This window comes from Vanessa atalanta, chromosome 3 (assembly GCF_905147765.1).
Source record: "Vanessa atalanta chromosome 3, ilVanAtal1.2, whole genome shotgun sequence".
In the NCBI taxonomy this organism is placed as follows: domain Eukaryota; kingdom Metazoa; phylum Arthropoda; class Insecta; order Lepidoptera; family Nymphalidae; genus Vanessa; species Vanessa atalanta.
This window is the reverse complement of record NC_061873.1, coordinates 4,036,709-4,061,705: the sequence shown is the minus strand read 5'-3', so window position 1 is coordinate 4,061,705 and position 24,997 is coordinate 4,036,709. Positions and strand designations below refer to the sequence as shown.

General features: G+C 30.0%; 1 protein-coding gene across 1 annotated transcript; it reads left to right on the top strand.

The window, feature by feature from the left end:
• Positions 1-24,879, top strand: LOC125076830 (monocarboxylate transporter 12). Its single transcript, XM_047688530.1, has 7 exons — positions 1-204; positions 4,182-4,681; positions 20,882-21,001; positions 21,881-22,105; positions 22,296-23,078; positions 23,154-23,354; positions 23,624-24,879. The coding sequence occupies exons 2-7, from the start codon at positions 4,531-4,533 to the stop codon at positions 23,767-23,769; spliced, it is 1,626 nt and encodes a 541-aa protein (XP_047544486.1). The 5' UTR covers positions 1-204; positions 4,182-4,530; the 3' UTR covers positions 23,770-24,879.
• Positions 24,880-24,997: the final 118 nt, after the last annotated feature.

The window sequence follows — 24,997 nt, the reverse complement described above, 5'->3', positions numbered from 1 at the left end:
ATTTTTGTTGTCAGTGAGAGGGCGGCAGCGCGCGAGAGTGAACGCCCGCCGCGGGTATATCATTAGCCAGTGTACATCGTAACTAGTGTTCGTACTTCTAATACTTAGTTCTAGTTAAACCGCGGCTCATAAAGTGAAGTTTTATAAAGAAAAAATTATTAATCGGACAAGTTCTCAACAGCAATAACAAGCTCAATACTATAGGTATACTCTTTGTTTTTTTCCATTATTTTATATCTTCAATGAAAACAACGGCGCCGCCAATATTTATTTTTGGCGCCGAATAGTATGCATTTTCATCGCAATTAAAAGTACACAACATTGTCGATCTTCATTAACATATTTTATTTTAAATTAAGAAAATATAAAAATCAATAATTTTAAAACATGTAGGCTCGTGTATTATATGAAATGCAAAATAAATGATTGTAGACTGAGGAAATATGCTTTAATATCTTACAAACGTAAATGAAACGATTAAACGATACATAATAGCATTGTTTGACCAGTGTGTTACACTTTGATTCGCGACTCCGAATGTTTGACACGCGCTGAGTCACTGTCGTTTCATTATTTGGACGGTGGCGTCCCGTTCTGTCCCAATCATTTATGAAGCACGTGGACAACTCTTCCTTGAGCCCCGGCGGCGACCTAAAACTATTATAAATTAAATGTTAATTCCGATTCAGCTTTTTTGAATCTAAAATATATTTAGTGGAACGCGAGCAAAAGCTAAAAAAACGCTAGCTACAAAATGATTAACCGGTATTCACTTTCATCTGTAGAATATTTTAGTTTTTTAGATGTACTTACATATTTAAAAAAAGTGTATGTAGTATTGTGGAATTAAATGTATTTCTAGTTAAGATTGACATAAAAGTACTAATTACTCAGTTTTGAATATTTTTCAAGCCCGTCTGGGTAGATTGAAGACGTATTCTACCGCCAAATAGTAATACTCTGTGTTGCTTTATTTCGTTTTGAAATGTGAGTGGGACAATGTAATTACTCGTAATTAAAGACTTAACATCTCTTATTATTATTTCCATTAGTCTTACAAGCCAATCGGACTTCCATTTTTAAATAATAAAAAAGCTAAAGTAAAATTAATTTAAAAATAAATAACATGTTAATTTATAACAATAAATAATCTTAACCAGTTTTGTTAAATATTACGCAGTGCTAATCTTATTTTTATTGACGCTTTAATTACTATAATACAATTATTATGTATCTCTACATATGTACATTATATTAAATGTTACATTAAATTAATTGAAAAAACTGATAAATTAAAATCATTTGTAATATTTTTAATTAGGCATAAGAATATGTAGTTACTTATATTTCAATAGATAGTATTTCGTCACAAAACGAATAGTAATGAAGTTATTATCACTTATAAAACCAATTATTTTTTCTTTATAATAAAACAATCGAATCAACATTGGTACAAAAATATAACAGAGAATCATAAATCATATGAGAGATTTAAAGTTCTTTCAAAATTTATATAAATGTACTTTGTAAGTCGCAACGATACTCTTAGAAATATTAATTGATGCAGTGAAAAAATAAACATTCATTTATTGAACGATGCATTAGTACAGTAGCCGCGTATAGATCGGTTGGCTAATGTCTATTTTTAATTTGTTAAAAGATAAAACGGGGTGGAATCCTTATTTTAACCAGGCGAAGTTTAATACTACTACGAGTACTGACAACAGTACACGCAAAACAATTTTAGTTATAGTTACCATTCGTTTGTCAACAATATCATGCCTAGATATACAAACAGCCTAAAGATATGATGTAATTCAGCAATAAAGTAGACTCATTAGCGCTCATGAACATCGACCTCTTATCTCAATTACAATTTCGATAAGAGCTGACATCTGATGTAAATACGATGTATTAATATCGATCACTGTTTTGTCACGTCATATTAGTTATTATTTGAAGTTCATAAAACATTGATATATCTTTTAATGGCTTTTAGTTTTGCTAACAGTGCCCACATAAGTACGTCTATGTCACGTGCATAACACTGATATATCAGTTTCCATTGATCAATATGATTGGCAAAAATGGTTTATAATTTTTAATATTTATATAATTTATTCATTTTCACAAGTTAGGCCATAATGCTAAATACATAATATATGTTTAGATAGTAAAATCATATTATAATATCAATTATTCGACATTTTTACAATTACAAGGAATTTCATATCCAATGTATCAAAGTGAATTTTTGAAGAAAGCCTTAATATTAACGCATTATCTGTAATCTGTCTTAACAAGTTTTGATTTGACATAACAAACAGCCAACATCTTAACGCAAAAAAAGAACTTAAACAAATAAACGTTTGAAATATGTAATTTTTTTGTCGAAAAAGAAACAAAAATATAAAAATAATCCAAAGAATTAATTATTTCAAGTGAAATCTCACAAAGTCGTAATTTTATGATAAAGCTCATTTTCAGCGATTTCTGTTTTGTCATCCGACACATAATAATGTAATAAATTAATATTTGGTTTATCTTTTTTTTGTTTAATTAGTCCAAAACAGGTAGTCCATAACTAAAAGGTAGATTTATTTTGTATCTGTGAATAAAAACATCAAATACGTCAAGTTAATAGTGACCGTGGCGAAACTTATTATTTTTATTTTAATATTGCCATTAACACACGTCTGTCACACATGTAATTTTAGAATAAAAACCTATTTTATTAATCATAAATAATTTGTAATTATCTGTAATACACGTTTCTACGTTTTATCTACTCTAATAAAAAACACAAGAATACATACATATTGTTTATAGTATAAACATAACCCTATAACGTATTTGAACATTAATACACAATACTGAGCATGTCATACATACATAATAGAATTATCTTAAAGGTTATATTCTAAGTTACTTATTACGCATAGTACACACGATAAGTAATAATCCATTGTCTACAACTACTTAATGCTCAAGTTAAATTACGTGTACTTTTTTTTTCTATCACTTGTGTGTATTCGGTTTTTATTTATAAACTATGAATGGTCATATTTCAAATATCGCATATAATATTATTAATAAGATAAAAACTAATCCTCATGTAAAAAGGATTATTGCATAATAATATAATTATAATTACGATTTTCAAACTAAGATTGATGACTAAAGGTTACGTATCTTATCTAAGTGTAATTTATATCAAAATACCCATATTATAAAATAGAGGTTTGTAGTACAAATATAAAAAAATATTCTTATCAAAAAATCACTTATTTATAGTAAAGCTATCAATGTGATCGATAAGATTCAATAACAGCCATCGATCAATTTAATATTGTTGCAAGATATAGGATAGATTATTTTAGAACCACTTGCTAAGCAACTAATGCGAGATGAGCTATCTTAACGATATAAAGAATAATCTCGAGGACTGTAGAGTATCTTAAAAGTAAATAAGTAGTCACTGGTACACCCTGTACTTGAGACATTGTTGAAAATGTCATTTTGATGATACATATATCTCGTAATCTTATAAACAATATAAGATTATTGTTATTCCTTGAATCTTGATTTCCGTTATGTTTTAAAATACTATTATGATCTAATAATAGTATTTTCAAAAGGTATACCTTATGTGTAAATTCAATATTGTACAAAAATATTCGAATAAGAAATTATGATTTGACAATAAAATTATACTACACGATTTGAGTAAATATTTTTTAATAATTGTAAGAAACATATTCTTACATTAACAAAATTGAATTTTGAAATTTGCAAGTTTATATAAATTTGTCTGAATCTGGTTGCAAGCTATCGTCCAAGCATTTAGTACGTTTGGGAATTTTAAACAAGCTATATGTATACCCAACTGATTGAAGTGTAATTTTGCACATATCATAGCTATGCAAGAGTCTTTGCTTCTGGATAGAGAAAAGCATGGACCTTAATAAAATATTACGACTTATAACGAAATCTTTAAGGAATTTCTTTATCTTATCATCATCAGATGATGAGAGATTATGAGCTTCTGATATCATTATCTTACAAGCTTCTCTACTAAAAATTGGCTGGTTTTTACGGTTGACTTAACTGGAGGTTCCACTTCTGCTCTCTGGACTATCTCAGATTCATAAATATTAACCTTTTAATTATTTTTGTTTCAGATACATAGCCAAACATGTTCTTCCAAAGCAACCAACAGTTAGCAAATCTAGATGTTATATCGAACAGCAGATAGGTGGAAATATCCATGATCTAAAACCATAGATCATGCAAAATAGAATATTCTTATGAGTCCTTCGTTTTCCCTCCGCAACGTCGCTTCCTTCTTTCTAATATATTAAAGAATAGCGCAAGATTAACAAGTGCCTCTATTTAATAGTACCAATTGTAAAAAGTAAATATTAACACTCTGAAACAATCATATCAAGCGATATACCTTTGAACTGCCTTAAACATTAATAAATAAGTGCCAACTAAAAGAAGACAGTAGTTTTAAAGCTTTAAACAAAGATGTCGCACGGGGGTGTGAAGAGTGCAAAGAATGGTAGCAGCTCGCAAGCCGTCGAGACGTCGAGGGAGGGTTCCGAGAGCCTGCCACCCCCGCCAGACGGAGGGTGGGGCTGGATGGTAGTCTTCGCATCCTTTATGATACACATAGTCAGTGAGTACTTTAAACTTATTGTTAATCTTAGCAATTTCTATCTAGGATTAGATTTTAATTGTTTTCATTTCTCGTGCATCTTTGTGTTTAATACAATTTCCTGATGTTAATTAGAAAGTATTGTGAAAATGGAACATAAGAAAAGTACTGGTGGCGTTTATTTTCTTATGTTATTTTATCTAACGTTATGATTTTTATAAACCGACTTCGAGAAATATTTATACAAAAAATGTCGTATATGTAAAAAATATTTTCATTGATAACTTATTTAAATTTATAACACAGCTTGTACAAATTATGACCGCACACGAAATTATAAAGCTGATTGTAATCATTAATAGTTATCGATGAAGTTAATTTTTAATACCAGAAATATTAATCTTGTTCGTGTCCCACAAAATATTGTCGAATTAAAAGCAAACAATTCATATAAAGGGCTAAAGGCAATTTATTATATTTATTTATTTATTTATTTATTTATTTAAAATAGTTTATTATTGTCATTGGTGCAAAAGATCGATTATAAAGTAATCTTCAGGCTAATCAGAAAGACAATTAAATGTATGCTCAAACTAAAGATTGACTGATAAAGAATACACTTACTAGTTGTTACAAAACGTTTATTTCATCATATAAAATTAAAGAAATCGCAAGTATCGTTACTGATTGCAATCAGAATAGAAATAAAAGTATTCGATATACATTTTTTAAATGCTAACATTTTATGTATATACGTTTGTTTTATTTATAATGGAGTTAAATAAACACATTGAAAAAATCTCATGTTTTAAATTTAAGATGCGACGTCGATTCGTTTTTTTTTAAAGAACAATGACCATAACATATTATTTATGAGTCACAAATATCACGAGTATTTTCTCAAGTATGCAATAATTACTTAAATATTGCATTGAACGCCTTATAAAAGTTATTTATTTGATCGCAGAGACGTCAATGACTTGTTCAAGTCACCTATGCAACATCAAATTAAAAATACCTACTGATATTGTCATTTTGTAAATTTTACACACGGGCTAACTTAAACCAATTTCATGGCCGATGAATCTCATCTGACCAGAACAGTTGCGTAGCTATCGTAGGGCCAGGTGGTGCAGTGCACCAGGGCCCCGGAGCTCAGGGGGGCCTCTAACCTAAGCTTTGAATAGAGATGACATATTGATTTAGCCTACTAATGATAAGTTCATCTCAATGTATACTGTATCCTATTTTTATTCCTATCTATAATTTTGAAGTGCAATATAAGTTAAATAGGGGGTGAGGACCCGTTTCTTTTTCTATGCACCAGGGCCATTGTCCACCTAGCTACGCCACTGGACAGAATGATCTTTATCTCTTATCTTTATATAGATAATTGACTTCTTTTATAAAAGGGGTGTAATATAATATTTTTGAGAAAAAATCAGGTCTTTTTCTTTATTGAATGGAATATCCCAATAAGCCATGAGTTCTTATAATAAGTAGGTATTTGCTTAGTCACCGCTGACCGGACAATAACGGTAGTGCTTTGTGCAAGCCCGTCTGGATAAGTACCACCCAGTCATCAGATATTCAACCACCAAACAACAGTACTCAGTATTGTTATATTACGGTTTGACAGGTGAGTGAGCCAGTGTAACTACCGGTATGAGGGACATAACATCTTAGTTCCCAAGGTTGGCGGCGCATTGCCGATATAAGGAATGGTTTATATTTCTTACAGCGCCATTGTCTATGGACGTCGGTAATCACTAAGCTCATAAGGTCGTCCGCAAACATATACTATAAAAAAATGTAAACAACAAACACACATACCTAACCATAACCTACGTGCAATACATGAAAATAATTAAGAGCATTAACGGCATATAAAAATCCCACAGTTGCGCTAAGGAATCCTCTTTTGCGGAGAAAGCAGTGAACTTATTAAACCACGTTCCTCGAACGCGTTCTCTCATATTGCGATCTCGACCTTTAAAGAAGTAAAGCTTCTAAGTAATAATTAAATTTATTTACATAAGAATTATTAACATTAAGTATAAAAATAGTTACTGCATTAGTCATGACCGGAATGGTGGCAAGAATACTAGCAGTATTTCCCTGTTTAATTGGAATTCCGATCCTGAGATATCAACCAACCCCTGTCACCAATGGATGCAATAAGGCCAGGTGCTATACTTTTAATTAAACTATTTGGACTACTACTCCAAGGTCCAGGTGTTTCAACAGCAAATGGGACAAAACAATTTGGAGTAAGACACGAAGAGACTAATTTAATTCTGAGTAATTAAATTGTTGGGATGTGACAATAAAACAAGGTACACTTAAATAGGCGACCGCAAAAACTAAAGGAATCAAACGTAAACATAACATAATTATTCCATGTATATAAAGATGTATTTGCAGATAACAATGAATGCGCAAAGTGCGCGTTGTATCGCGGAGCGGGGAGGGGCGAGGTCAGCGCCTTTGCGTATATCAATCTCTGACATACATTAACCCTGGGAATATATTTGTTCCAATTAAGAATACACGAAATCAAAATTAGCCGGCTATTTTTTTATTCTTCTTAAAAATAATGAAAAAAGTAAGGAGGTTGTATTTTGAAAAGAAAGGAAAGTAGGTTTTATTGTTAATCGGTTGTAATTTTTTTTTAATTATACATCTTTAGGCGCGTTATGAAAAATTTATGAGGTTGTATTCTTGTGATTCGCGCGGTCGGAGTGACATGAAAAGTACACGATGAAATTGCTCGCTAAACCGTCAATTAAGTATCAAGTCGCTGGAAACAGACAACTTCACACCTTATCTTATTTTAAAATGTTATCTTTTTACAAATTTAACTTGTGATTGTCACAATTTTGGATTTGGAAAATATTTTTTTTTATTTGGTAAGGTATATTATCCGTAAAGTCCCATTTAAATAAAATTTCAATTACATTTTTTTATTTATTTTTATTATTATTTGAACCATTAAATGAATCAATGAATTTAAACAAGAAAGACCACTTACCCAAATATGCAATTGCCATAAAAAGTCCACAACACTTGGACTTTACGTAATTTCAATGAGTACTTAACTACCTATTTGAGATAGATACATACATTTATATATACCAATATTTTAATTTAAAATAATTATATATGTATATGGTATTAAATCTTATATTCATTTAAAGAACGTATAACCTATTCCAATCACATAAGCTGTAAAGACAAGTGAACAATTTTGATATTAAATTGACGAAATACAGTATTTATTACGGATTAATAAAGAAACGGGGAAAGTATATTATTAAAGAACTATTTCCAGTGTATAATATAAATCTCATGGAATGTATAAATATATAGTTTGTTTACCCCTTCCTCGATTGGAATAGACTATACGTAGCTAGCCAATTAATGATTCACTTTCCTTCATACTCAATAAGTGTGCTCAAAATAACTATAATTTATTATGATAAACCTAACCCTATGTATACCTTGCAGTAAGAAAATGAAGGAAAAATAATCATTTTAATTATTAGATAGCAATTAGGTCGAATGGCCGCTGAAACGAAATTTGCGTTAAATTAAAATTCTGTTTAATTTATTCGATATAATTAACATAGTTACAACAAGTAACTATTTCTTCAAAACAAAAGAATGTTTGGAATGTAAATATACCTGTATTTAAACTGTCATGTTGCAATCCACCTCGCTAAACAAACAGATAAAAAGTGACGCATTTGAATTAAACCCTACACAAATACATTATAATTATGATAAAACACGACATTAACTTTTGTTTCTAATAAATTTTTGAAGTTATTATTTGCTACAAATAATTGCAAACAAATACAAACATACATATACACACAAAAAACAACTTACCGAAACAATAAAATGGTAATTATCTCCCTTAAAAACGTTTGAGTTTTGCCGAAGATCAAAATACAACAGCTATGAATAAATAAATGAAAGCTCTCTAATGAGTCGGTTTATTTTAACTTTTCTTCATATATTTTATTTTTTTGTTCTGTTATAAATATTTCAGAATGTTTTATTAATACTAAATAAACATGGCTAGGCTTCCAGATAAATATTTAACATTTAATAAAATTTAATGTTAATAATTCATTGTTTATGAAAAGCAATTTCTATATTTTTAACTTCTAGTAGTTGTTGTTTTCAAAGTATCATATAAAAAGATAATTCAGGTTTCATATTTTCAGATATAAATATAATATTATTACGGTGAAAAATTATATATCGGGGATAAATAAAATTAAATTTATGATTGTCTTTATATTGTATGGAATGAATGCACAACAAACTCACCTTGCTTACGCTATAATTAAATCAATATCAATCATAATAACAAGACTCCATTAATTTGATTAATTATCATGTATGATGGAAAATTCTCTTACAATGGAATTCATTTACCGCATTGTAGCACTAGTTCCGCGTGTTTTTAAACAACACATGCCGTTTATTTACTTGAACACATGCCTTAACAAATATTTCATCAAATTTTATATGTTTCCTACTTATTTCATTTAAAAACGATGTTGATTTAACTGTTTGTAATAATAGTTTGTATTAGTATGAAATGATGGGGTGATAAGTAACAATTGGTTCCTTAACAATAATATTTTTTATTTCATTGTTTTAAATTATTACGTGTGTAAAATTTTAATTATTAACATATATGAATCACACATTTTACTTTTAATGTTACAATGTATTTTTTTTTTATATTGATTTTGATGCAATAAACTTATTTATAGACAAAGAAAAACTGTTAAACTGCCTTGTATATATCACTGTTTATACATACATTATTTTTCTTATATACATAATTTATTTTTCTTACGTGTTTGTATTTTAAGGATTCCCTGGTGATGATCTATATTCTATTGTTAGTGAGGCAAAATAAAGGTTTTTTTATTGAATTTTATAATATACATCAAAATTTCTGACAGATGTAATAGTCTTCGTCGAAGGCTTACTTACATCGGTGTTAGCAAAATCGTCCACAATTTTGTATCCTGCCAAACTTGTATTTATGATAATGATAAACTACTACGAGTAAATAATAAATATCGCAATGAAAAGTTAAATAACACGTGGGACATGTGTTCATATGGGGTATATAAACAATAGCGCCCCAGCCATTGGGTCGGCCAGAGATCTAATTAATTGTAAAACGAATGTAAATTTTATGTACACACGCATTTAATACATTTATTATACATTATTTAAACACGAATTACTTATTTTTGACATAAATATTGTAAATCTTTATTTAACGAATGAATACCTACAATAATTAAAGACGCCAAGTAGGTAGAGTGCAAATAATAACAATTTATTACTCAACTTAAAGAAAATATTGAAATGCATACATTAAGCTCATAGCTGATTGTACGTCATGGTTTTCTTTTTAATACTTTCTGTAGTAGGATTTAGGAGATTGAATACAAGCAAACCCGCTTGCAAACATTATACTCTATTAAAACCCTTATTCTTTGATTAACCGGGTCACAACGACGCAACATCCCGCCAGGATAACGCGATGATGGAGTCTATCTGCGCAGATTAAGCTGTTCTGCCGCATTTGACGCTATTTGAACCCGTAATTTATGGAAGAAATTGGACGGAAGATCTCGCTAATCTTTTGCTCAATTAAATACTTCGCACGAAACGAGTTAACTCCTTATAACATCGTGGGAACTCAGTAGTATGCAAGATTTTCGCTTAAGTTTATCTTCAAACATAATGTACAAGAATAAAAATCGTTCTTAATTCTTTATACCTAGCTCTCAAGTGAATTCAGCAATTCATCCAACCTTTTTGGAGCCCCATATATAAATTGCCTTCTCGGAACATATTACTCGTATCATTTACTAGCTGGGATTGAAACGTATATTCAATTATATTTGGAACGGTAAATTAATATTAGTAAACTTTTGATATCAACAATACGATGGTATATTGAAAACAATATACTATTTTTTAATCAGACATATTAAATGCATACATATAGATTTAAGTAAAATGAATGTACGATATGTATGATGTTCTTAGTGTTATTAGAAAACAAAACTTAACTCTGTTGCGCCTTACACTAGCATTTCATTAAAACTGTCTTATTTAATTAATACTAGTGGCCTTGAAAGGGAATAATTAATTTATAAATAATAATTCTTTACTTTTATGATGTTGAAAATCAAACTTATGTATGTATATAACTTCTAAGCCAAGATTTACTACAAAAAACAAAAACTATACTTACAAACCATTACAATACGCGATAAAGAAATATTAATGCAACATTCTTAATAAATAACTGAGGGGCTACGCATTGAAAACGAACCGAAGCATACATACTCAATTCGAAAGCGTATTCCCTTTAATTAGGATATAATTGATCCAATATCATGGCGACATCATGATCACTAAATGTCATAATACTTTTATATAAGCCTAATTGAAATTTTATACGTATTTAGATATTGTGCAAATGCTTTTGTTTGATGTCATTTTTCTCATCGAAAATCGGCAACTTATAAATTGCAATTTCTTTTTTATAATAACAATTAATTTTTATATTAGTATTGCTTCCGTCATTATTTTCCGACTACGCAAACGCAAACCGCGTAAATGTAAACGATAAGTAGGATTAAAGATTGTTTAAATGCAAATTTAACGGTCTGTTAATTTTAATAATTGAAGCTGATTGCCAGAAAATTATTTGCAGTAATTATGTCTAACAGAAAATATTATGCGATATTTAATTGTTATACAAGTTTTTTCGTATTTTAAATGCAAATTCAAGATATTTTTTATCATAGTTCATTTCCATTTAATTAAAATATATGTGAGATATTTTGTTCAATAAATTGTTGCCATTTCGTAGGCAATGACATCATTTCATTGCTGTAGAAATTTCGGGAATTATGATATTGAAACCGTGGCATGTTTTGCCCGTCCACTCTTGATATTAACCTAACACTAGCAAATCAATTCTGAAGGGACCGAAACTAGGCAAAAATTTGAGGAACATTTTTATAGTGAAATTTTCTATAGCTTTCTGATTTTCTAAGGATTAACTTTATATGATTTTTAAAAATGAAATTTTGAAAATGGGTATGGTGAATACATTAACCCTTCTCAACCAACCCATCTGAGTGGCAAGATGTATCAGGTCTGGTTCTATCATTATGAAAAACTACACCCTTTCTGTAAATCAAGATGCTTAAACGCCCTTTAACCATGATCTTTTTCGCATGTTATTGTAGGTAATCCACTTTTCATACACAGCGATTAATCATTTCAAAACGGTTCGGTTTAATTGCGGTTTAATATCAGAATCACAAATGAGTACAGGATTCGATAGATTTCTTTCAGTGAGCTTGCGTGGCAACACAAATATCTATCATTTTTGGTTTTCCAGACTTTAACAAGTATTGAAAATTATAACACTGTATATTTTCGATACCATTTTAATTTTTTTAATAATTTTTTTATAAAAAGCCATTGGTCTAAGAAAGTCAAACATTTTTTATTGAGCACCGATCTCGACAAAGTCAGCATTAGGGGCGGGCTTTGGGGACCTACAAAAGTAAATTTATGAAAAAAAACGATGAGATAACTTTTTTATGTAATATATAGATATAATAAAATACAAGTATGATTCTATGTAAGCATAGTATACCTACATAATAATGTACGTACAAAAAAAATGTCTTGCAATAAATTAATGACAAACCTGACTGAAAAAAAATATTTTGACTTTAATTCTAAACAATAAAATATTTGAAATATCGTTAGGGACATGCACTCCTTTGTTACTTTAGTGCCTACAGATATCTTAGTCAGGTGGTAGAATTATGACAATCAATAGGAAAGTGTAGTCCTATAATGATGAAATTTTATTTGATTGGTACTGGAATTCGTTGTTTCAATTGCATTCTGAATTTATCCCAAAATATACTCCATCCACTTTGAATATTACGTCGGTTTTATTCGGGATTATACCTCCTTTTACTATATAAACCTGAAGTTGCGCAGAGTTGCACCTGTCTTAGTTACGAAATGGACAATCCACTCGTCTTCCAATCGACAGCGAGAATTTTCTTCGTCTACCTCCCTTTATTGATTTCACTTCTTCTTAAATGCTAAGAACACATTACACTAACACAATATGCAAATGCCTCCCATTACCATAGCTAAACCAATTCAAGTTACAGTTCCCGAGACTTAAACCTCACTGAGATGCGATATTCACTTAAATTTAGCGAGGGTTTACACTCTTATTACTATACCTTACTAGACTTTTTTCTGGTTCGCTCTCTTTTTAGATTAGTATTACAAAAGTGCTGTTAAATTATATATACTATACAAAAGCCTTCCTGTAATATTATCAATTAAAATAATTATTGCTTTACGAGGTCCTTAGGCCTGTATCCGAGTCGAGTCGAGAGTCCTTAGTAATAAAATAAATTATTATTTGAAATTATTATTTTTTTTTTATTTAGTATTATTATTTTAAAATTATTATTTCATAACGTTATTAATTAACGATTGTTTCTTGAAAACTCTTATATTCCTTCGATTTAAACCATAATTATAATAATCGATGACATTGTTTATTATTTATATAAAATAAAGCACGAAAGTTAAAGTGCACAAGGTGAATATTTGTTCGCGATTAATGAAAAAACAAAAAAATAAATATTCCATTACATTTACACTAGCGACCAGCCCCGGCTTCGCACAGGTATAATGCTGATACTAAATATACTACAGAATGTACACAGTTTTTCAGTCATTAGACAATATAAATCGCTAATTCCCTACGTTTTAAATCTGTAATATCTTCGAAAATATTCATTTTAATTACGTGCTGTACAGGGCCATATTGATCTATACGTATTAAAAGCACAATGTATCTAAGGCCCTTAAATGTAAAGGTTTTCATTTACATCACTTCAGAAATCTCTAAATTTGTCAGTGCTTCTCGATTCTATATTGTGCATGTATTATACATATAAACCTTCCTCTTGAATCAATCTATTTATTTAGAAAAACCGAAACCCGTTGTCTAATTTTAAATATCTAAGCATACATAGGGACAGACAACGGTAAGCGGCTTTGTTCTGTAATGTGTTTAAATAATCGTGTAGCTAGTCAGCATACATAATCTCGCTTTAGATTACACGTCAATTATTGAACTTTTATTAACTTAATATACCCAAAAAGCAGGCAAGTAAATCATGCATAACATTATGAAGCTATGGATCATTAAGTATTCTTCAAAACGATTCAAAACTTTATAGACAGAAATACATTAAACCTTGTAAACTAAGACATTAACCACATTACATTTAATTGAAATTTCATCTCTACCAAACTATTACAGTCGCCTAGACTAGACAATATTCATCTAGATCTTACCATCAGGAGACGTAACAAAAATACGCTTTAACTTTTGATTTACATTTATTATATCTATGTATCTTGTTAATACAAAAAAAAAAAGTTGTCATTTGTAACTTTGTCATTTTTTTCTCGTGAAATAAGTAAATACTATCATATTAAATAAAAATATCATCAAAACATTAATTGCGATTAACATTTCACCTCATGCAATACTAGTGGGACAATCTGCCAACTTTGAACTGCTTTTTACCACAGACAATAATTACTCGCACTTGGCATGTATTTTTAGGAACCACGTCACTGGGATGTTTATTTTAAATCCGCACTAGGTCAATATTAATAGACCGGGAGTAAATCGTTTTTTTTTATAGACTTTATTATTAATAGTTTTCATAAACTTCGTTTAGAATTTGATCATGGAAATTAAATATTCAGTTTTAAATTTCTCTATAAAGTAGATATTACGACGTAATTTCATTTGTCTCCGGGGTCCCGAATAAAAATATACGACGAACTTCGAATAAAAATAAACAAATATTTAATATTTTTTTTACAAGAATTATTTTATGTATTATTCTCTAAAACTGTAAGGCAATCAGCATAATATACAGAGAACACTGCTCCTCATCATTTGTCTAGTAAAGGTGTAACGCTATCTTTAAGATATATCAGCAGTAGCATTACTAAGGACTCTCGACTCGAGGATCTCGTGAAGCAATAGTGATTGAATTATAATATAACTTTATTTAAAAAAAATATTTTGACGTAAATAACTCGAGCGTAATCAGAATGGGTATCTAAAACAAAACAAATACAAATAATAATTATTTATCAGCGTATGAGTTCAAAGATGCTTGTAATATTTTATCTTGTACTAGTAAACGATGTTATAATTACAAGTAGGATTAATTACGTAATAAACACTCGTGATTGTATTTTTAGTTTATAAGTAAACATGATAAGAAAAAAACAATAAAAAATATCGTAATAATTCGTGGGCGTGTCTGTATTAAACAAAGCGTACCTACAATGCAGATACAGATGTGTATCATTAAATAAATTAGTCACTGATCTTGACTGAATTGATCACTTTATTCATACGACATTTTTGAATTAGGTACTCCCACTCAATATATGTTTTACCACCATGCAGTAGTACTTATTATAGTTGTGTTTGAAGAGTTATTTTAACTACAGACACGAGGGACAACACCTAAGTTGACTTGGTCGTATTCACATTGGCAATGAAAACAATATTTAAAAAAATTATGGCGCCAATGTATATGGGCTGTGGCTACCACTTACAACCAGACGGCCTAATAGCCCGTTATAAATAAAAAAAAAAATGTTTAATGAATATAGATAAAAATACCATAAAAACAAATATGTACTGACATTCTGCCTGTTTGTGAGCATATCACGCGAGAATACGGTAAGCTCGACACATAAAAAAACTGATTAACACATCAATCATCATTGTTATATTTAACAAAGTTTTAGTGAAAATATGCTATATTTAACAAATGAGATAAACTAACTTGTGAAATGAAATCACTTACGATCTGTTCAAACTACGATATAGTAACAGTTTTGTACGTGTGTTAACAATTTTCGTGTCGGTTTCAACATATCACGTGCTTGAAAACGTTGTACTTATCACATTGGGCAACATTTTCCCAACTTATCTCTCTTTCTTCGTGAGATCAATCGATCAATGTATTTTATCAATCAAACGTATTGATTGATGTTATCAAAGATAGTCACTAAGCAACATGAGGCTTCTGTAAAGCAACGGAATTATAAAATATGTCATGGTAGTTTATTTCGGGATGAAAGAATTTAAATTATCTTCAATATGAAACTTTTTTTTTGTATTAACTTGTCATTGACATCACATCCATTACAACCATCAATAACTCTTATAAAAATATCCTAATAAACCTTTTTCTGAACTTCAGTGTATGTATTGGTAAAAAAAACCTTTTTGTCATGGTTTAATAATAATTCTAGATATTTCATTTTTTAATTAATTTTCTCTTTAAAAGAAAGAAAAATATAGTATGTAAATATAAATTCGATTCGCGTGTTCTTTCATAAGGGTTCATGACTTATAAAAGGTTTCAATAATTAATTATAATGTTTCAATTTATAATAAATGTTTTATTACATAATATCGATATTCTTATTTGAAGCACACTATATGTTCGATAAAAATGACGCTGGCATCACTATTTAAGTCATTATAGATATTTAATATTCAAACGACGTATATGTAATAGTCCAGAAGCTAATGAAAAAAATGATGAAAATCTAAAACCTTTATTTACCGGCTTTAAGTAGAATACTACTGAACATTTCAAGTATTACACAAAACAAGATAAGCAAAAAATATACGTATTTTTTTTATGAATGTGTATTTAATATTTTAAGGACAATATTTAAAAACTTTGCCGATAATTTATACCAGTATATATTAATGTAAAAAAATGTTTGCCTTATGTTTTAAAAAATAATAATATTCTCGTTAGCATGAGGTTGAATATTTTATAATAAGTATCAAAAATTGTTTTTGCATATTTTAGTTTAAATGTAAATAAATTATTGATATTGTAATAAACTCAAACGAATACGAGTGAAAGCCTGGTAAGATAGGTATGTCTCAAGAGTTCAATTATGTTTCCCTATATTCTCCCGGACCATATCCATGTGGGCGTGTATACAATATCAACTGCCACGTGAGGGGTTATCTAATATCAGCCTTCCCAGCAATATGAGAGCTTATCACGTATATTATGAATTTGACGTATATTTAATAGCGCGAGTCTCACTACGCCAAATGTAACTACAAGTATTACGAAGTTATTGAACCTTTTGCCTCTTTCGTTATTGGACAAAATTTTACAACATTTTATTATATACAAATTTACATAGTATATTGGTATAATAAATCTTGTTACTAATTTCATTGAGTTCCTTTGAAATTGGTATGACAAATTGGAACGGGCCGTATTGTTAAAAAAAGACGTTATGAAATTCAAACTCAAATTGCGACATAGCTTACACATGCAATTAAAAATATTTTTTATAAGATATAGAATAGTGTGAATTTAAAATAAAGTTATATTTAAAGTAACTGTAATCAAAAATAGTATTGAATATATTGAAACGAATTTAACGGGTATAAATGATATAGTTCGATTATTGTTTTAAAAACATTCAAAAGGAGATACCAATTTTAGTTTTTCTAATATTATTCCAATGCGCGATACTTTCTATAGTTTTCGTTTGTCATGATGCTTATCATTTCTATAGTTCCATGTTCTGTGATTCCGTTGTGATTGTGTATGTATTCGTCCGTAGGTACTCTATTATCCGAATTGAACGGACGTATGATTAATTGAATAATGCCCTATATATTAGTTTTTATTGTTATATTTGCTGCCCTCGTTTTCATTTTAATATACATATCTTATCTCTCTTCAGAGTCAAAAAAGATTTGACTTGAGTGAGATAACGACGGCAGAAATCAATAGTCGATATTACTTTTTTACAATTTTGTTTATATTACTCGTATTACGAGCACTAGCGTGCTTACCCTACCCTTTCTTTACAACCACAATACGCGAAAATTTGAATAAAAAAATGGGAAAAAGCATTTGCCGTCCGATCGCAATTCCGATATTACGAAAGCCAATAACAGACTTTTTTTTTAATTGCACAAATTTTCCAAATAACATTACTGCGAAAAATATTTAAAGCATGATAACTTTAACCGCGTAAAGAGAATATTTTATTTCTTATCCAATGACTTAATGTAGTTTTTAGAACACAAAAATAACTTAATCATTTCCCTTTTGTTTTGCACAAAAGATCTATGATTTGAAGGGTGAATTTGACAAAGTTCAAGGTATAAGGATGTGCTGTCCTCAATGAAGAGACAGTAAAGAGGTCATACATTTTAGGCATTCATTACATTGCTAGTCATCCAGTAAGGATTATAAAATCATAAGCGCATTTGAACTTTACTTTAAACAAGTCATACATAAATCGATAGTACTTTGAACCTTTATAATTACTTTTTATATCAATATTATGGCATAAATGTATTGAAATATAATCGTTCATAGATTTTGACGGAAAAACATATATTAATAAATGTTATTGTGATCATAACATTAAAGAGTACGTAACGTGCTGCCTCGATCTATTTCAGTGAGTCTTCCCTTTAAATTTCACCTTTGTCACTGTCATATTTTAAATCCATTTACATTTTATTTTTGGATATGAACCCCGACAATCGACATACATTTTTTTTTTCGTCTAATGTTTAGACAGCGTTAAATCTACGGCGGTCAGGGGCTGACGACTCACCAAAATGAATAATAGAGACTCACATTAAAAGGGTAAAGCGTAGAGTATTTTAAAGTAAAATATATTGTTATTTCTGTGAAAATACGAAATAAACAACCTGCTTTACTCGCAAACAGCTAAAATATATATTTTTTAATTGCACTAAAAACGGGCGGTCAATCTTTAAGCCATATTATTTGCTTGGCGGGTTATCCGCGTTTTCTAACGCAAAAATATTTTTAAATTGCGGCTTCAAATAACAACTTTTATATAATATTAAAGATTGTAAATTAAAGTGCGGGCAAGCTGCATCTGTGTGTGTGTATGTTCTATATATATGTCTATTATATGGGTAGAACATACACACACACAGAAATACACAGAACGCTATTGACCCACTCGCTGGAGTTTATCAACATGAGTTAGATATAGCTCTTCCTTGGAGTTCAAGCTTGCCTTATACCAAATTTAATAAAATTTGGTTCAGTGGTTTGACCGTGAAAGACCAACAGAGAGACAAACAAAAAGACAGAGTTACTTTCTCATTTATGATATAAATATAGATAAATCAAATTATTTGTTCATTATCTAAATAGAAAAACTGAAATTATATTGATTGCTATTTATTATATTAGTAGAGTTAATAGAGGATGTTATATTAAAAATATACATTACTCAATGTATCAAATCCGAAAAACAAAATATTCTTTATTTAAGTAGGCACATAAAAGTAGTATTGAATTGTTATGTTAGTGTTGAATTAATTGAGAAGAACCGGCAAGAAACTCCGTCGTTACTCCTTCCTACCATTTTAAATACAGGCTATGTCCGCTTAGGAACCAACAAATACTAAATCCACGCTTTTTATCTTTAATATAATCTTGTATTGAGTAATATGCCTTATTTATCAATATATTTTTATATAGGCAAAGTTAAAAATAGCCGTTGAATTTTATTGTAGAAACGAACACCGTGCCCCAGGAAAAGCGAAATTGTAAGCTATGTCTTATTAGTTTATATTTACTCATCGTGTCTACAAATTGTTTTTCACCGTTTCTTTCGAAAATATCTATATTATTGTGAATATACATAATATTGTTGTACTTAAACATATTGTAAAGCAACTGTATGTATACCGACTTTATTAAAAACATCCCGTAAGTCTTGAGCTCGAGTGAGTGTAATAAAATAACAGTAACTGCGAGGAAATGGCTTCCCGCCTGTTTAGGACAAGTTTTAGAGCTTATGTATATAAGCATTTCACTAGAAAAGTATTATAACAAATTAAACACATGCCTCAGTGATGTTTGCTCGAATTTAGGACCGCAATATTTGATAAAGATCCACGTTTTCTAAGCGATCGCGTACAACATGTTTAGTTAACATTTATCTGAATCACATGATGTGAAATATATTTGATTACTAAATTCAAATATTTATTAACACAAATACCACTGCAACATTTAATTTATTTTCTTTGTTGTTTAATTAAGGGGATCTTGTGTAAGCGTCTTCTTTTGTTCGTTTGAAATAGACCACAACCTATTGTATAAGAAAGAACACGTGGTGTCAGTTGCTGTCGATATTGTGTTTATACTATGCCACGTAGTGTCTATCATGTTACCCTAGTTTATTAAAAGTCTGTCACGACGATAAGAGCACATCAAGTGAATCAGATCGAATGCCACAATGAAGAGTGAATCATTTTTGTCCCACATCTTCATTTGCGTCATCTATTTGTACGATTCGATGACTTGTGTACGATTGTCAATTGTTTGAAAGTGTTTTCGATTATTGATTTATATCGTAACCTTGAACATCGTATCGTTTGAAGGTTTTGGCAAGATTCCTCGTCTTTAGTCTTATCAAGTTACGTAAGTCAATCGAAAAAAAAAAACGATCTGTTTGTACATATTGAGGTATATTCGAGATTTTCCAATCTCTTTTTAAAGTCTATGAAGTAACAAACTAACAAAAATAGTAACTTTAAAATCCCATCGTTGGACATAGGAATCGCCGATTACGTGGAAGTTTTAAGAGGTTATTCATTCTGCAATTCCAAGCTGCTCTACTCTACAATTTAGATGTATGTACATACATACATGCGATAGAATTTCATCAGACGCATGCTAGTTTCTTCAATATCTTTTGTCACCGTTAAACACGATGTTTATTTTTAATTCGAATTAATTACATATTTTTATTCAAAATAACGGTGTTATAAAGAAAAATTTAAACGACAAAAATCATGATATAAAATACCTACCTACATAGTTTGATTCACTCGAAACGTAAACGAAAAATTTAATTTCAATATTGATATTTTATATTGTATCCAATCTAAAAAAGACTGTATATCGTACCGAAAATAATTAAAATTTTATATTAATTTTACATTAACATTGTAAATATCGCTTGTTTCAGCCGATGGCATGACCTATTCGTTCGGAGTATTCTATGCTGAGTTCCTGACCTACTTCAATGAGGGCAAAGGCAAAACTGCGTGGATCGTTTCTATCCTTGTCGGGGTCACACTAAGTTCAGGTAACTATATTATAAATTGATCGAAAATAGCTTTCCACTATCTTATGTCGATTTCAGATTAACTTTATTTTCGTATAACCGATAACCAATGTACCTTTTATTTTACTATATGAGATATTTCACAGTGTTTTTTTATTATTATTAAAATTTTAATCATAATAATTCCGTCAAAATTCTAATAATATTTATCATACACAGTATTTTAATCCTAAGTTAATATAACTAAGCTACTTCATAGTAATTTAAATTAATTCGTTTTACTAAAACAAAAGATAGTGTGGCCTGCTGTAGTCTGAAAACTATAATATTATGGTATTCATAAGTCTATGAGGTTAATATAGTTAGCATGAATCCCTTTAACAGAAACAAAACTTTTCCCCTGGTAATATTAAATATAACTTAATTAAAACTGAAAACCAACTTAATAATATTCATGGAATAAGACTTTTTGATGAAGCTGGTAGTTAGCAACGCCGCTCGGTTCCGAGATAAGCTTTTAAGTAATTATGTGGGAGACAAATAATCTCTCGAGGTTTCAACTCATCAGTATTTTAAATATTATACAAATAAAATCTGTTTCTCAGTTAAATAAAATACTTTTTAAAATAATAATGATTAATTTCAACATAACAATTTTACGCCGTCGTGTGATGAATGTATATTTATTTAATAAAAAAAAATCTAAGTTAACAAATGCGTATCTATTATACAACTTTTCTTTTTTCTTTGAAAATAATATTTTTATTTGTATATTCTCTCACTAGCTATACTGACAGACTTGCTATAATTACATCAGATTTTACCATAACGTGAATGTAATAAATATTACTGCCATTTATTTATTGTCATTGAAATCACTTACATTATTTTCTTTTGAAGGTCCAATCTCAAGTTCGTTCGTTAATCGTTGGGGATGTCGTTCAGTGACGGTAGCAGGTGCGCTACTATCTGCCGCATGCGTGACGTTGTCCGCTTTTGCAAACAACGTGACAACCCTCATTTTCACGGTCGGCATCGGAGCTGGTGTCGGATTTGGCCTCATCTATTTACCTGCTATTGTTAGTGTGACTGTGTGGTTTGAACGTTACAGAAGTCTTGCTACAGGTTTGTATTCCATGCCTATCAACATTACCTAATCTAGTTTTCAATCAATTTAACGAACCAAAAGTAGTCTAGGTGATAACTGTCTTAGGACAATAGACAATAGATAGACTACTTTTGGAGACTTCTTGATTTGATATACTATTTTATTTATGTAAAGATATTTGATTTCAAATGCATTTGCTTCCTCCAGGTATAGCGGTATGCGGATCTGGTTTGGGAACATTCTTGTTTGCACCTATAACATCAGCGCTTATTTCAAATTATGGGTGGCGAGGGGCGATGGCACTTATTGGAGCCTTTATACTTAACTGTATTCCATTGGGACTATTGTTCCGACCAGTACCTGAGCGTCCAAGAACACCTGTTACTGAACCAATGTTGCCTAAGATAAATAAATCACCCCTAAAAAGATCACAGAGTACAGAACAAGTCGCTCGGGCAAATGGAAAACTTGAAGATGATGTCGCAAGACTAACACTCTCCCAACCTGCTCTAAACAAACCGCACGAACAAAAGCACCATTCCCATTCGCGACACGGTAGTGGTATTATGCAACGACCAGATGTACTGTATCAAGGAAGTATGACTAGTCTAGCTAAATTCAGAGGAGCATCACCAGACAGAGTTCAAATTTCAATAAAAAAAGAGGAACGTGAACAGAGATGTGGATGGTTACCGTGTTCTCAGGAATCAAAAGCAGCTCTAGCAGAAATGCTTGATATCTCTCTTCTTGTCGATCCTGTATTTATTTTATTCTCGCTATCAAATTTTTTGACTAGTATAGGTTTTTATATACCATACGTGTATACAGTGCCTATGAGTGAAAAACTAGGAGTGGAGAACCCAGCATACTTAATTTCAATAATTGGGGCATCCAACTTAGTCGGTCGGATTATTTTAGGGTACATTAGTGACAAACCTTGGGTTAACCGTTTGTTAGCTTATAACTTATGCCTTACTATTGCCGGAATAAGTAAGTATAACAAAATTTACTTCTTCTCTTTCTTCTTTTTTCAACAAAGAATTAAACAAAATATATCTGTTTTAGGTACTGCAATGGCAATGGCCTGCTGGGAATTTTGGGGACTCGCACTTTATGCAACAACGTTTGGTTTTACTATTGGTGCTTACGTCGGTTTAACTTCTGTTGTATTAGTTGATCTTCTTGGTATAGAGAGGTTAACAAATGCGTTTGGTCTCCTCTTACTATTCCAAGGAATCGCCTCACTAATTGGACCACCTTTTGCAGGTATGGTTCATATTTATTTGAGTGACTCACTTTATAAATACATGTTTATTTATTCAAATCACATGATATTAATAATGGCATAAGTAGTAAGTAATTATTTATGATGAGATATGAAATATCTTAAACCAATATTGGACCAATCTTAATACTATTTAAGTCTTAACTATTGTTTTTTCAGACTTGTTTTTTATTTAACCAAACTTGACTTATATGTCTCATAGTACTGACAGGATGTTTATTAATTGAAACGTTTTATTATTTATTATTAGGTTGGCTGTATGACACGCTGGAATCATACGCGCCAGGATTCTACGTAGCTGGCGGTACGATATCCGTTAGCGGTCTCATCCTTTTCTTTATACCAATGTTAGAGAAACGAGTCGCTAATCGGGATACGATGTTAGAGCAAATTTAGCAGGATGCGTTTAGAGGGATGAGATGCGATTATCCAGTGATCGTACTCAACAGCCCCTCGACACCTTCCTCCATGGGATCCACGGAGGATACCTACAGCAACAGGGTATATACAACTACAATCGTAGAAGAATATGTTACAGATAATTACGACGCAGATAATAACGAATATGTAAATAACGATAGAATAGATGAATGCGGTTTAGTAATTAACGTAAATCAAACTCATTCCAAAGACGATGTGAAAAGTGCGTGTGATAATTTTGATTATAAAGCATGTGTAAGACAAGATGAAGTATAAGAATTATAATAAGTTAAGACGCAAAGTGTTTATATGAAATCCAAAGAACTTCAACAAATTTATACACTTAAAGTGTTATATTTAATTAATCTTATATACATATAATATTCTTTGTTTATACTTATTAACATTTTAATTATATAATATGTAATAATTCTAATTAATAACTCCTGAAATCAATACAAGCTTAACAAGTTTTTTATTTATTAAATACAAATAAAACATACTGTATTAATAATTTAAATCATACTTTATGTATCCTTAATATTATATGTTCCTGTAATAATATTAGGAACCAGTGCACTTTACAAATATTGAATGTTAATATATTTAATATACTATACTAGACATGTGTATCATAAAGCTGTTTTACAATTGTATATAAATAAATAAATAAATGTAAATAACGCATTAAGGGCCTTATTGTGGACCAAATGTGGGTAGAATGCTATTGAGGTTCAAATAACTGATTATATGATTTGTAAATTTTTATCGCTAGTCGATTAAATCTTCGCAAACAATGTATTAATAAGCTATTTAATTAATAATCATGTTTATTTTTTCAAAAACTTTTCAAATTCGATATGTATTATAGTTAAAAAATATCGGACCTTCACTTTGCATTGTGTATAATACATTAGACTGACTTATATACGCAATCAACAATATATATTATATTTTCTACAGAGCAGCGCGATTCTTCGTACAAATTTTTAAATTATAATAATATCGATTTTAAAATTAATCACGATTGCAATGTGAATGAATGTTAACTATGACTTTGATTATTAAAGTTACCACAGCAATTGAGTAAATCTTTTAATTAACCTTTTTAGAATATATTTTTTGTATATAGAACTTTTATAATCGTAATAAGTTAAAATACGTCATTAATTATCCACTCCACACAAATAGCCACTTTGATGTC